Genomic DNA, 15,789 nt, shown 5'->3' with positions numbered 1-15,789 from the left:
TCCAGGTCTGTCTTGGGCACCCTCGCTTCCGCTTTCCACTCAAGCGCTTGGCGTGTAATATTTGGGTGAGCCTTTCGTAGCGTGTGTTTAACCCAGCGCCACTTCCTCCTTTTTTTTCTTGAAGCTCTTCGTAGAAGCGGTCTTTTTCTTCCTCGTCTGCGTTGTTCTTAGGAACGTAGCACATGATAAAGGAGGTCTTTTGAAACCTGGATTCAAATCTAGCTTTAATTATTCGATCAGACATATGTTTACATTCCATTAGGCTTTTTATTGCCTCATTTGTCAATAGCAAGGCTACGCCTGCCTCTAGTGGGTCGTCCACATTTTCTTTTCCCGAGTATAACAGTGTTTCTCCCGTCTGGAATTTTGTCTCTCCAAAGGTGTTCCATCTTGTTTCGCACAGGCCGAGCACTGTAAGATGATACTGTTGCATTTCTTTCACTACCTGTGCACACTTCCCTGCTTCCCATAGTGATCTGAAGTTCCATGTTCCTATGAGGATAGGTTTCTTTTGCTACAATAGTTTTGGGGCTGTGCATTTAGTTTTCCCCGGTTGAAGAAGGGGCGTCGGCTCTGTAGCTTCCTTGCGGATTTGGCTGCATTGCAACATACTTCTCCTAAGTAGAGCCCTGGTTCTTCCGAGGACTGGATTAATTTCAGATTTGGCTTCGGTTTCTGTAACTATATTTTGTTTTATGTGGACGAGTAGTTACCCATCACACAACCCCCAACCTGGAGGAGCATGATAAGTGACATACAGGAATGCTATTTAGGTTTAAAGTTTAAAGCTATTGCTTGTGTCATAAACATGATAATGGCTGGTAGTTTCCAAGCAATGGTATCAGAGTCATCTTTTACCTTAAATATCTTTAAGTACTAGTTTAAAAAGATTATTTTAATTAAACTATCAAAAGGAAATATTTTTTTCTGCACTCCTGCAATATGGGAAACCAACCAGTCCAATCGAGGTTTGTTTATTCCTCATTTGAATCTAGTGCTGCACTCTTTTGCAAATCTGTTGTGTTAGTTCAATCCTAATCAGCCTTTGTCCAGTTGACATTCTCCAGTTGGCCGTGCATCAGTTGGTCATTGGGTTGTTGGCCATCCCTAGCATTCTCTAGTTGTTATTCCCCACTTGACCATTGCCCAGTTGGCCATCATTAGATAGTACTCCCCATTTTGCAATTGCCCGGTTGCCCATCATTAGATGGTACTCCCCATTTAGCCATTGCCAAGTTGGCCATCATTAGATGGTACTCCGCATTTAGCAATTGCCCGGTTGCCCATCATTAGATGGTACTCCCCATTTAGCTATTGCCCAGTTAGCCATCATTAGATAGTACTCCCCAGTTGGCTATCATTACATGGTACTCCCCAGTTGGCCATCAATAGATGGTACTCCCCAGTTAGCCATCATTAGATGGTACTCCCCAGTTAGCTATTGCCCAGTTGCCCAACCTTAAATGGTACACCCCAGTTGGCCATCATTAGATGGTACTCCTCAGTTAGCCATTGCCCAGTTGGCCATCATTAGATGGTACTCCCCAGTTGGCCATCATTAGATGGTACTCCCCAGTTGGCCATCATTAGATGGTACTCCCCAGTTGGCCATCATTAGATGGTACTCCCCAGTTGGCTATCATTAGATGGTACTCCCATTGCCAAGTTGTCATTCCCCAGCGAGCCATTGGGTTGGCCATCACTAGCATTCTCCAGCTGTCATTCCCCAGTTGGCCATCACCTGGGTAGGCATTCCCTGTTGGCCATTCCCCTGTTGACCATCACCCATTCGGCCATTGCCCTGTATAAAATTACTCATTAATATTGAATAGCCCTTGCTTCTTGCCTTAGAGATAAAGATGAGATTTCATGGAAACCAATTAATTTCCATTATTTTTTGCCAATTCATTAGTTTATACACGGCAATTTTAGACAGTCACTCCAGGCCGTCAATAACTAAAAGCAAATAATTAAAAGTTTTCAGTGAAAAAACACGTTTAGATATTGTTATTGAAGTAACATTTTATCTGCGAAAAACTGATTTACTTATACAGATGTTAACATTTCCATCTTATTTTAACATCGAAAAAAATTATAGAATAGCTTCTATGCTTTTCACAAAAAAGTAAAATGTTAATGGTTTTACTTTACTCTTATAAAACTAAAAACACATTGAAATAACGAAACAATAAAAACACAGGCTTTTAAACAGTTATAGATGGCAGTTGCTACAGCTTTAGAAAGCTATTGTCGCCGCGGAGGTCCTTGAGGTGCCGAAGCTGGAAAAAACCTCATTTTATAGTCATCAATCCCCTGGAAGTGTATCGACCGCACAGTGGCGTAATTGCTGCGAATCTCTCCAAGATAAATTTGTTTGTAGTAAAACTGGTAAAAAGGAAAAGTTGATATATATATATATATATATATATATATATATATATATATATATATATATATATATATATATATATATATATATATGGGAGCCAGACATTTTCCCGAAACAAAAAACACACTTGCCGAATGCCGTTTGCCCGTAGACCGATTTCCATAATGGACACCAGTGGCATTACGGCAAAAGAGCCCTACTGCATTCTTTTTGCGCAGAACGCATGAACCTGACCATATATATATATATGTATATATATATATATATATATATATATATATATATATATATATATATATATATATATATATATATATATATATATATATATATGCAAAAGAGCACTACTTCACTCTTTTTGTGTGGTACGCATGAACCTGACCATATATATATATATATATATATATATATATATATATATATATATATATATATATATATATATATATATATATATGTATATATATATATATTACATTTACATGTACATTATATTTACAACATATACTACATATACAGACAGACAGATAGATAGACAGACAAACAGTAGATAGGACCCCACATTATTTCCACGGTGAATCATTTTTTTCTAGTACCGCCAATGCTTGATGCCCTATGCTCCACAGGGAGTAAAGAGGACCAAGTGAAGCTAAGTACGTCACTCACCTTTATCATGCTGTTAAGGGAAAAGTTAATCGATATCGTGAACCACTTGCTGGCTTCCAAGGTGACTGTGGTTACGGCTGGGGTACACGGGTTTTCATCCATACACTTGAGTGTGAATGTCGACGAAGGCCAGGAAAATTCACAGATAATTTGACTGTCCCAAAGCCGGCCATTCATTTTTTTCAGATCCAGGTGAAATCTGGTCAAGAAATCAGAGAATGAGCTCCGTAAGCTAGCGTACTCGTCACTCGCGTTGCTGCGATCTCAGAAGAAAGGCTGACGCAACACTTATGAGAATTTAATGAAAATATATACTTTTACCAGTGCCCCCACCCTCTCAAGAAAATTTCAAATGCCCCTTCCCCCACCACCGGAAAAGAAAGTCTGGAAGAAACACTGCTCCCAATAACACGTGCCGAAAATCATCTTCATCTTCTAACTTTTCCACCTACATCGTACTGTGCAGGTGTTTCATCGACATAGATAAACATAAAGATACGAGCCGACCCGCGGCGTATCATACGCCGCTATTTAGTTGTTTTATTTTCTACTTTTCAGTAATTCCTAATTTGTGAATTCGACAGTACCAATGCAGCCACTGAAAATATTTGCTTTAAAACACTAACCCCTCCCCCCTTTCCCCTTACCCCGACCCTACCCCCTCCCCCGTGAAAGCAGCCTCCTCTTAGTTACCTCATGTAAGTTTAAAATCGTTTCAAACTAAATTATCTGCCCCTAATAGCCGTCACTAAACCGGGCTCTACGATTTGTAAATATTTAGCGTGACCACAGCTCACCAAACCATATGGGGGTGGGGGTGGTAGTGATAGAGAGAAAGAGAGGGGACTGCAAGGCGCGCTTGCAGCTTGTTTTCTAACGACTCCCAGAAGAGAATTATATATATAGATTGTCAGATGCGAGTTACGTACCTTGTTATGAGAATAAAAGAGTTCTAAAAAATTATAGTATGTAGGTATACTTTAGTTACATATTATGTTACTCACACATACGTATCTTTTTTTAAACATTATTTATACATTAATTTATGTATGTTATTTATACAATTAATATTTTATTTAAGTTTTGAAACTATTCTTTAAAATTTCAACAATAACATATGCACTTATATGGTTTCATACACCTATTGATATTATACATACGAAAAAATGTTCAAAATGTGAGAGTAACACTGCCTCGCGGTTTTACACCTATCGCGGCCGGCTTTGATCCCTATTAACCGCGATAACCAAGAGATTACTGTATTACAATAAGAACTGAAAAGAGGGAATTAAAAATAAAATATTACTTTCCCAAACTTTTCCAGTTGGCAGCCAATAGAATATCAATTTGTAGTCTATCACCGGCTATGGGGTAGCGCTTAAATCCCCAGTAGGTAACCTCGGGACTTAACTGTAACAAATATTTAAAAACAGTTTAAATGTAAAGCAAGTATAGTAGAAGAGGCAGCGGGAATTCAAGAAAAAAATAACAAAAAAAAAATAACAAAAATAACAACAACAAAAAAACAACAACAACAAACTGTAATAATAAGCGTTTATATTATGCTCCGACAAAAAAAAAAACAACAACAAAAAACAACTTGCTTTCTTTATAAAAGCACAGAGCGCTCAGTAAATCTATTGTTTATTTTGGCGACCAATGCGTTTATTAAAGAAAGCAAAATAATTAGTTGTAATTAGTTTTAAAATTTCAGGCAATTTGAATAGTTATCATGCTTAAAGTTTTTTTTTTCACCCTTTTTTCTTTTCTACTTTTGAGCTATTCGTTCTCAATGAAGTCTACACCAAATACAAGTACAAGTATTTTAGTTTAAAAACACCAGAACATTCAGTGTCAAAAAGATAATTTTCTGCCACTTTCGTGGTCGATCCTCAGACAAGAAACCAACAGCGTTACCAACAGTTCACCATCGTCAGATAGCTGATCGAGCAATTGCTATTATTTATTCTTGTTATTTTCACTTTCAAAAGTTGAATTTAGTAGTTTTTTAAATAAACGTTCATACTTGCACTGTCATAAGCGACGAATGGATCCCGAAAAACCCAAATCGCTGCATTAGATGGTTTCAAAATTGCGGTACAAGATTAGCCACAAACAAACAAACAAACAAAGAAACAAACAAAGAAACAAATAACGGAACAAAAAAAGGAAAGAAAGAGACAGACAGAGAGACGAACGGGCTGACGGTCAGACGGGAGGGCGGACAGACGGAAAGGCAAACGGACAGATGAACAAACAAACATAGAAACAGAAATGGTGTACTAAAAAAAGCTTATAAAAGGAGCTTATCAAAGAACTATTAGCCTTTATTAGAATAACTTTATTTTTAAATTACTTTTTCGTAGAGCACTGTTTTCCGCTCTTTATGGGGGGGGGGGGGGGGGGGTCGGGGGTTGGGGAGTCTCACGAAGAGTTTCTTGACGGTGGGGGGGGGTGGTTGTCAGTACCGTCTAGTACTAGTACCAGGCTAGTACCATCACCCCCACCTTGCGAAGCTACAGCTTAGTAATAAGAAACGAAGCTTACCATTGATTTATCCACCTAAAAGAAAAAAAAACAACAGAAAAATTGACATTCGAAAAATCCGAAAATTATAAACAACGCACACAGAAAAATGAAACGCTGACATACCCACATACAGACAAAAAAATTCCTAACGCAAGGAAAAACATCCGAACATAGAAAAAAAACCGGGAGTGATCTCCCCTAAACTTTCTCGGATATTCTAATATGAAACTACGAGGGATGGCAACTCAGGACATAGACAATATTTGTAATCCATTTTTAATTACTTAAACTTTTTATAGTAGAATTGAATCTCGTAAAAAAAAAGAACTGCACACCAAGTGAACGCCTAATAAAATGTGCATAATAGTGCGGGATATTATTAGTACTTTATAAATTTATGTGCGTTTTTTGAGAAATCGGAAATAGCGTAAATTATTACTTCCGTTCAACGAAAATTACTCACAATTTGACAGAAGGTAGAGAATTAGATCTTTTACTTACATGTGAAATTTCATTTATCTACCTGAAATAGTACTCAAGTTATAGGCTTTTTTAAATTTTAAAGTAGAAAAAGTCCACTTCCGGTTATTGGAAATCGCTCAAAATTTTATACGGATCTACGATTTTGATAAAATACTTATATATGAAATTTCATCAACCTATCTGTAACGGTACTCAAGTAATCGTGTTTAAACACAGACACACACACACACAGACACACACACAGACACACAGACATACGGACAAGATTGCAAAATTATGTTTTTTCGTATCAGTGAGGTGTAAAATGTCGAGATTTGTTAAAATCTCGATTTTTGTTTGCACTATTACAATACTTTCTCTATACTTCGTATATACGAGAAAGTAAAAAACAACAACTCACAAATTCAGTCCAATGTGTAATCTCCACTTTTCCAGAAATCTTCATAACATATTGCGCTTCTCTATGAAAAACGCTATTATACTGGCAGAATAATACGTCGTCAATGTAGATCTGAGGACATAAAAAACAACAATTAATGGATGGATATGTTGGAGACATGTCTCGGGGTGGGGGTGGGGGATGGAGCGAAGGAGTCACTCCTACGTGAGTACTATAACGCCGATGTTCGTTTTAAAGAACGTCATTCATTGTGGTGGGTTACTATAATCGTTGTCCAATCAGGCGCGTCCATGAGCTCGCTGTGTTCCCTCGTGAGCACTACTGCGCCTACTTTCATTTTAAAGAGCACCGTATACTAGGGACACGGTGGGACACTACAAAGCAAGCAAAGTGATACATCATGCGCTCCTGCAGTAGTGTATCCGGCGTTAATGACACCTGAGGAGTCGCCGAGGTGGTGTGCTGTACCTCACTATTACAGAGGGTGGTTAACGTACACACTGGGCGGGAGTGTGGACAAACTCGCACCCAAAAACAAAGATCCGGTGCAGCGTCAGCGATGTTTACACTTAAGTAACTCAGTTCTAGAAAACTAGGTCACACATCTAAAAATACACGACTGATAACGTGCTGGTGAAATGTTGCGCCGCTCTGGTGGGATGGACTGGATAGCAGCGACGCGCGCCGGGTGAGCTAAAAAAAAAGCTAAAAAAAAATTAGAAAAATGATTTAGTAAATTTCGATAGGCCTATATTTTTCTCGTGGGACAGCGTGGTCGAATGGTAGCGTGTTCGTCTTCCAAACCGACAGATTTGAGCCAGTGTTCCTGGGTAAAGTCGTAGTACGATCTTGAGTCCATCCAACACTGGGGGTACCTAACTCACGTTAGGAAAAATAAAAGCGGCTGGGTGGGATGACGCTAGTTTAGTTTAGAAGTCAAGTAGACGGTAGAAACAGAGTATAGCTTAGTTAGTTAAACAGACCAATAGAAACACAGGAGCTAACCCGGTCACGTGAGATCATCAGCTGACCACTGGAGCGAGGGAGAACAGACGGTGATAGATATCGGTAGAAAGCAGACGGTGATAAGTAGCGCTAGGGTAAAGATGTAAAAGTTAGAGGTAGATAGTGTGTTAGGGATGCGCAGTTAGATAGAAGTGTTTAGTTAGTTGTATTAGTAGACATCATATAGTATAGACTAGTTAGATAGAAGTAAGAACGTTGTTTTGTGTAAATAAAGAACATCATGTCCTGAATTGGACTTGTGTGGTGATTTCACACAAAACTATACCAGGCCCGGGTTCATCTCCATCACCCCCCCCCTCACACTGCACATAGTGCGGATCACACTATCCTTTCATATACCGAGATCACGGAAACAGGTGAACTCTACTTCAGCTGTCCCGTAGGCCACAAAGTCCCAAAGGGATCTTCACAACTATATATTTCTCAGAATTATTTTCCAATTTTATTCGTATTTTTTATGGGGTGGGGGGGGGGGGGATGGGGGTGGAAACACTTCCCTCATTACCATTCATAGCAACACCGTAGATCCACCGTTCCCATACCTCAAATCTAGACTGCCCGGTGATAATTTTCATGGAGAATTCGCCCCCTCTCTCAAAAGGCATCACTCCACTTGTCAGCTCCGAACTCCATTTTCCTTTCAGCCGATGCGACCTGGCCACGTGCTGTTTATCGAACCGCGCCCTGAAGTGAAGCACTTTGTCCATGGTACAGAGCACATTAGTGCAGAACTCAATCGTAAATCTGTTAACACAATTAAAAAAAAAATTCATAAAAAATAACAAGCTTTTATGTAATAATGTTCTAGAAAGTAGAAAATAATTTATACACTACTATTTAAAAAACTATAAAGAAAAGCGTGGGTATTTTCCTAAATATTAGACACTACTATTTAAATTACTATAAAGAAAAGCGTGGATAACTTTAGTATCTACTAGCCGTCCCGGCCAGGCCCTGCTCTGGCTTCTGTGAAAAACCTTTCTGTTAAAGACCATTACCTGTGTTTAGTAATCATCATAAACCCGGCATTGCCTATCCAAACCACAACCAACCAAAACAACAAAACGCAAACATAACGCTAACACAATTACAAATACAAACGAAAACAAAAACCTAACAACAAACCCAACCACAACCACAAACACCAATACAAAAACAAACAAAAAACAAACAAAAAAGCAAACGAAAACAAAAACCTAACAACAAACCCAACCACAAACACCAATACCAACAAAAAAAAAACAACGAAAAAGCAAACGAAAACAAACCAAATCCAAACGCAAAACCAACCAAAAACACAAATACAAACCCAAACAAAAAAAAAACACAAACAAAAGCGAAAAAAGAAAAAAGAAAGAACAAAAACGAACCAAAGCAAAACGCAACCACTAACGGAAACCCACCTAAACACAAAGAAAACACTAACGCGAACATAAACGCCCGGGGCGGAATCACCTGTTTTAGCTTAATGAACGACTATAGTACCCCAACTTATTCATAGTCTTTTGCACTCACTTTAACGAACGCGCCTGTTTCAATTTAATGAACAATTTTAATACTCCAAGCTTATCCGTAAAATACCTACAACATTTGCACTTGATCAATCCCCGCTAATTATGTAATTATTTTTTTTCCCAACACCAAAACAAAGTAATACAAAGTAAATTATTTTCCACTAATGCAATGGTTTTATAAAGGGAAGTAATTGTGTTTTCCTAATTTATCAAAGGGAAGTAAGTGCTATAGGACTAAATAAAGACTTAATTAGAATTTTTGTAAAAGATGATATTTTTTTAAAACTTGTGTTTAATAAACATGCCGACAATTATTACTATAATTTAAAGAATGAAAATTATTTCCCAACACTTTCAATAGTAATTTTTTAACTCATAAATTTAGACAAATGCGCACGATAATTGTCTAACACTTAAATCCATCCAAGACCAACGACAAACAAATGCGTTACATACAGAACTGAGCTTTATATATTAGATTGGATACCTTTACTAATATTTAGGAAGAGACCCATTACGCGCCTATTGAACGTGATGACACGTTTTATTGCCTTTCTCTGCCCTGTCTTATCGTAGAGCCCTCCTCGCTCAACGCCCAAGAGGGCCTTAATGACGCGTATATTATGGATGGCGTAGACTAGTGGTAAAGAACTAGACTGCTGACCCAACTAAAAACCATCGCGCACCTATTGAACGTGATAACGCGCTTTTGACGTAGAGCCCCCACGCTCCACGCCCTACACGGCCGTGATGACGCGTGTGGATAGAACTGCCTACTAATTCAGTCCAAATTTTAATTACTTCATAAAAAGTTAATTAGGAACCCAATCAAATCAAATTGAATGTCACGATGCATCGCCTTCATCTCTTGACTCACGTATCAATTACGAACCGTATCTGTCAGTTAGAAGTGCCTGCAATTTCGCACGAGCGTTTCGATCTAGACTGACGACAGACTGACGACAGACAGAAGAAGTGAGTTAAAATAAAAGCTTGTAAAAACCTGATTTATCAATGAGAAAATTAAGAAAATGAATCATCGTGTGTATAATTTACAAAAAAAATTAAAGTACCTAATGCTATTTGCTGCCGTTTTAATTATCATGAGAGTGTTAAAAACATTATGAAATGTATAAAATGAGTGCCTTTTCAGACCAATGGGAGTCTGTTTCAACGTATCTAAATTTTATTCAGATATTCTTTTCTACAGCCCTGAGGATGGGGGTCGCAAGGGAGAAGGCACTTGAAGCTTTCGTGGGAGGGGTTTGGTACTGGTTTAAGTATATATATATATATATATATATATATATATATATATATATATATATATATATATATATATATATATATATATATATATATATATATATGAGAGAGAGAGAGAGAGAGAGAGAGAGAGAGAGAGAAAACTTATTGAGGTTAAAAACTGTTGAGATTTAAAATAATTGTTTGGTCAGTTCTTATGGGCAGGTTAAACCCCCAAATTGAAATTTAGGTGTTAGGACTTTTTTGAGTGATAAGGAAGTTGTAACTAGCATAGTATATGAAAAAAAAGCAAAAAAATCACTAAAAAGTTATGGTTTTGAGAAAATATTTTCTAAAAAGTGTCATTTTTAGGGTAAAATAGCTCAAAATTAGCCCTAATTGAAATCAAAATAACACAGCTTCTGTTTGTCAGAATAACACAAATCTTTAATATAGTGTAATATACGCAATTACAAAAAAGATGAACTAAAATAATTAGAAAATAATAAAAAATGGATTTTAGCCAAATGTTTTAAAAGTGAGACCTAAAATTTTTCCAAAAAAGTAGGGAGTAGACTTAGCTTCTTTTTTATAAAATGAGAAGTTTCAAAGATATAGAAATTCTTTTAGTTCAACTTTACAAAAAAGTGTTTAGTAAACATGTGTGCAAAATTTCAGCTAAATATCTCAAGTAGTTTTTGAGTTATAGTGATTTGACTGGTACAATTTCGTTGAAAAGTAACATTTTGAGAAAAACGCTAAATAGTGAAAAATATACTAAATTTGAAAAAAACGAGAAAAAGCGAAAACTATACCAAATAAGTCATTTTTAAAACCTCCCAGTTACATAAATTGCATCTGGAGCCTCTTACTCAGCAATAAGAACATCTATTTTAGTTAGTTTTTAATTTTTATGTTGCTTAATGTTGCTTAATATAGGTGAATTACGTCATTAGTCTGATTAATTAAAAAAATATAAAAAATACTAGCAATACGAAATTTTGCAAAATGATTATACAAAAATGTTCAGAATTGAATGTAGTTTCAGAAACAATAGATTTTCAAAAATCAACATTTCTGACTTAAATTTGTATTTTTTGGGGGGGGGGGGGGGTTTAACCTGCCCTTATGTGAAATGTCGCGTTCAGTTTCCTCGGCCGTAGTCTGATAGATACTCAAGGGAACGGAATGGTCTGGCAGGAGAACCCACGGTTGCTAATTCCAAAAGATCAGGGTTCGAACCTTCGGGCAGACGAGGCTAGTTAGCTGGGGACGGTAACCCATCTAAGAGAGAAAACTCCAAAATCAAACAGCTTCTGCCTTGAGGTTTGTTCTTGGGCGGACACCAGCCATGGAAGCAAATCAGCAAATCCAGAAAGAAAAACAGGCTGAAATAGGAGTCATCGGGCCATATGGCGTAAAATGACGTAATATTCATTTGAGTTGAGGAAATCGCTTTCTATCTTGTTAGTATTAACGAAGAATAAGATAGCTGCTTATTCTATGTGGGTCACACGTCTACGGGCGTGAACATGGCAATCTTAGTATATACATACGGGTGAGCAGTCGTTCGACGTTCTCAAAACAAATAGTTTAAAAACAAAACAAATAGAAATTTTTCAAAACTATATGGCGATAATTGTTTGCAGCTAACTATGATAATTAATTCGCATGGCGTAAATTCTTAAAATAACATTTTCCTGTTTGTCTGAACATAAAAAAAATATCGCTAAGCTGGATAATACTTCACGATGGATATTTTGTGAATAAAGTAATGGCTATTGCCTGAAATTTAGAGGAAAGACTGTGAATAAAAATAATGGCTATTGTTTGAAATCTAGAGTGAAGATTGTTTATGAATAAAATGATGGCTTTAGGCTGAAATCTAGAGTGAAGATTGTTTGCGAATAAAAAGCTGAAGCTAGAGAGGATTGTTTCAAGTAAAATAAAACAAAAAGTGTGGGTTTTGTTTTAATTTATTGAAACATGTGAACAGCCACTCGCCTGCGGGAGTCACGTGGGATACGAATGTCCAAGTTGTATTGTAAGGAGTTGAATCCTTGCCAGAAAAATAGGTTGTAGTCTAAGGGGGCGTCGAACTGTAAGAATTAATAATTGCTACAAGTACACAATAATTGTTACAGCTACACATGATTCTTACAGCTACAAATAATTTCGAGACTTTCGGGTAAACAGGAAAGCGCTCTACCGCTTGTCTCGAGTTCGAATCCAAGTTCAAATCAGTGAAACGTCACTGAGTTCATCCAGCTTTGATGAGTACCTGACTCAAATTAGTGAAAGTAAAGGCGGCTGGGTATACTTCTGACCACATTATCCCTTTATATGCAGAGGTAAAGAAACATATGAACTTTGCCTCATCTGCCTAATGGATCGCTAGGTCTAAAGAGGATTATTTCTTGTTCTTATCTCCGTATTATTGGTATAATGGGACGGCGTGGCCTAGTGGTGGAGAGCAAGACTGCTGACCCGAAAGTCTCGAGTGCGAATCCAGATTCAAGTCAGTAGAATGCCCCTGAGTCTACCCAACTCTGATGGGTACCTAACTCACGTTAGGGAAACAAAGGCGGCTGGGCATAGTGCTGACCAAACTATCCTTTAATATGTCTCTGAAGTAGAAGAACTCTACTTCACCTTCCGCATGGGTCTTGGACACTTGGGCATGAACGGAAAAAGATGATGATCATTGGTATAGTTTAGTTACCTGTGACTTACCTTGATAGAACAGGTAGCTGTCCCAACCAGCAGCAGTAACGCGAAAGGTAATCCCATGCTCTCAAAATATGCCTCTAAGCAAAACTTGACCTTACACAAATATTTAACAAATATATTTTATATAAAATAAATTAAAACAACTACTGCAATTTAGATAATAATTAAAACGTTGTGTCATTTGTTAATGGGACGGCATGACCGGACGGTAGAGCGCCAGACTGCTAATTTGAGAGTCTAGAGTTCGGATCCCGTGCTCGAGTACACCCAGCTCTAAGGTAGGCGACGGAGTGATGTTAGGGGAAAGTAGATCAGACGGCGTGGCCCAGCGGTAGAGCGCTAGACTGCTAATTTGAGAGCCTAGAGTTCGGATCCCGTGCTCGAGTACACCCAGCTCTAAGGTAGGCGACTGAGTGATGTTAGGGGAAAGTAGATCAGACGGCGTGGCCCAGCGGTAGAGCCCTAGACTGCTAACCCCAAAAAGTGTCGAGTTCGAAACCGTGTTGAAGTGAGTAGAAAGTTCCTGAGTCCTAACCATGTGACTCCCTGAATCCTAACTCACGTTAGGGAAACAAAGGCGGCTGGGCATAGTCCTGACCGCGGTCATTGAAACAGATTGCTTCATCTGCCCCTGTGTCTTGGGCAGAAACGGGGAAAGGTATGATGATCATAAATGACTGGACCGACCACATCTTTTATCGTCGTCACCTGCCATAATGACTGACAATACTTTAGGGAGGGCTAGTGTAAAGGCATTTTTAAATTAACCCTTCAGAGGCTTTAAAACCCCGGCAGGAGACCTGTAGGTCAATAAATTATATTTTTAAAAATTTTGTCCGGGGTAGAGGAGGGGGTGGGGTACATGGGGGTGGGGGGGGGGGGGGGCAGTGCTCAAGGGAAACTCAGCTCCATAGACCTCAGACATCAATTGTAGGCCTACATAGCCTTGGTGATGGTAGTGGGTGAGAATCACTTTTAATTCGTCTTAGAAAGACAAAGCTAATATTAAAAAAAACACAGAGAAAACTAACAATATCATAATCACAGCTTTGTCAAACCTTTTAAACAACATCTTTCTCATCTAGGTTGAACAGGTTTGGCTGAACCTCCACAATATCGCCTTTAAACAAAGAAGCTTCCCATCTTATCGACGGTAGTAAATGTTAGGAAATCTAGCCGGACCTGGTTAGCCGGTCACAAGCAAAGCGGTTAATACAAATTTATAACACAAAAAACCTCATGCTTCTTATTGACAAATCTGGCTACTGTATCGCATCGTTTGGCATCGGTGCGATCTGGTACGTGCTCAACATTTAGCCCCTGTTGCTGCAAGTGCGCATCGTGTAATTGAATTGTACTTTACCATCCGGTAAAACACGTCAAAAATGTTTGACGTCATTTATGGAGAGGACCTCTATCAGCTATCTGTGATTCTGTGCCAAGTGTATTAAAAGTGTATTAAAACACGGACATAACTGGGTAAATTTGTGCAGTTGTTTCCGGGTATTTCACCTTGAAGGATATCAACATTGTTTATTATAGCAGGGTCTTGATAGCTGAGTCTTGACCAAAAAGATATCTTGTAAGACATATTTTATTATAAATTTGGCTTTTATTTTATTAACGTAATATTTACTTTCGCGTATATACGAAGTATAGAGAAAGTATTGTAATCATGAAAAAAAAAAATCGAGATTTTTTCAAATCTCGACGTTTTACACCTCACTGATACGGAAAAACATAATTTTGCAATATTGTCCGTATGTCTGTGTGTCTGTCTGTGTGTGCATGTGTGTGTGTCTATGTGTAAACACGATAACTTGAGTACCGTTATAGTTAGGTTGATAAAATTTCATATATAAGTATTTTATCAAAATCGTAGATCCGTATAAGCTTTTGAGCGATTTCCGATAAACGGAAGTTATACTTTTTCTACTTTGAAATTTTTAAAAAGCCTATAACTTGAGTACTATTTCAGATAGATAAATGAAATTTCACATGTTAGTAAAAGATCTAATTCTCTACCTTCTGTAAAATTTTGAGTAATTTCCGTTGACGGGAAGTACTAATTTACGCTATTTCCGATTTCTCGTAAATTTAAAAAGTACTAATAATATTGCGCACTATTATGCACATTTTGTTTTGGCGTTCGCTTGGTGCGCAATTCTTTTTTACGAGATTCTATTCTATTTTTAAAACTTAAAAAAGAAATTAAAAGTCATGTCTATATTCCGAGTTATATAAGAATATTCGAGAAAGTTTAGGGGAGATCACTCCCGGTTTATTTAAATTTTCATTCCAATGTAGCCTACTCCGTTTGTTTAAGAATGTACAAAGTCAGTCAACATTTAAAATATTACAATTGTATTAACTGCTTGAATCTTCCTTTTGTCTTATATTTGCAAATTATAACAATATTTTAAAAAAAACGAGTTTAATTTTTCTTTAGTGAATTGGATTGTACAATAATGCTGGTTTAAGATTTTTGAACAATTAGAACATTGTATGTTCAAGCACAATTTTAGTAATAGGACTTCAGAGTTATTTGGTGTATTGAATCAAAGGGAAGTATTTTCAGTTTATCTTAGCACACATTGTTGATAAAAATGTTCAATATTTTTAGATTTCAGAAGTTAATGTTCAGTTCAAGATTAAAAAGCTAACTTAAAATAATTTTAGTTTCTCAAATTTTAATGTCCACTAGATAATAATTAAGTGCTAGGACCAGCTACTATTTTTACTCATGATAATTGAGTTGTACAATTTTTTTTCATTGAAAATGAATCTAACTAGATCTGTCTTTCTAA

At 37.3% G+C, this 15,789-nt stretch overlaps 1 protein-coding gene and 1 long non-coding RNA gene across 2 annotated transcripts; both read right to left on the bottom strand.

Annotated features, from left to right (window-relative positions):
• Positions 1-2,061: 2,061 nt before the first annotated feature.
• LOC131958489 (uncharacterized) lies at positions 2,062-4,453 on the bottom strand. Its single transcript, XR_009389245.1, has 3 exons — positions 4,362-4,453; positions 3,056-3,254; positions 2,062-2,385 (listed from the first exon to the last, which is right to left on the bottom strand). It is a non-coding gene; the product is annotated as an uncharacterized LOC131958489 (long non-coding RNA).
• Positions 4,454-4,806: 353 nt separating this feature from the next.
• LOC131958492 (galectin-7-like) lies at positions 4,807-14,245 on the bottom strand. Its single transcript, XM_059323569.1, has 7 exons — positions 14,041-14,245; positions 12,986-13,075; positions 12,257-12,351; positions 8,036-8,237; positions 6,468-6,578; positions 5,603-5,617; positions 4,807-4,854 (listed from the first exon to the last, which is right to left on the bottom strand). The coding sequence occupies exons 2-7, from the start codon at positions 13,040-13,042 to the stop codon at positions 4,807-4,809; spliced, it is 528 nt and encodes a 175-aa protein (XP_059179552.1). The 5' UTR covers positions 13,043-13,075; positions 14,041-14,245.
• Positions 14,246-15,789: the final 1,544 nt, after the last annotated feature.

Source organism: Physella acuta, unplaced genomic scaffold (genome assembly GCF_028476545.2).
Source record: "Physella acuta isolate Inbredline_101_S28 unplaced genomic scaffold, ASM2847654v3 ptg001330l, whole genome shotgun sequence".
Classification (NCBI taxonomy): Eukaryota; Metazoa; Mollusca; class Gastropoda; family Physidae; genus Physella; species Physella acuta.
This window is presented reverse-complemented; position numbering and strand designations above follow the sequence as displayed.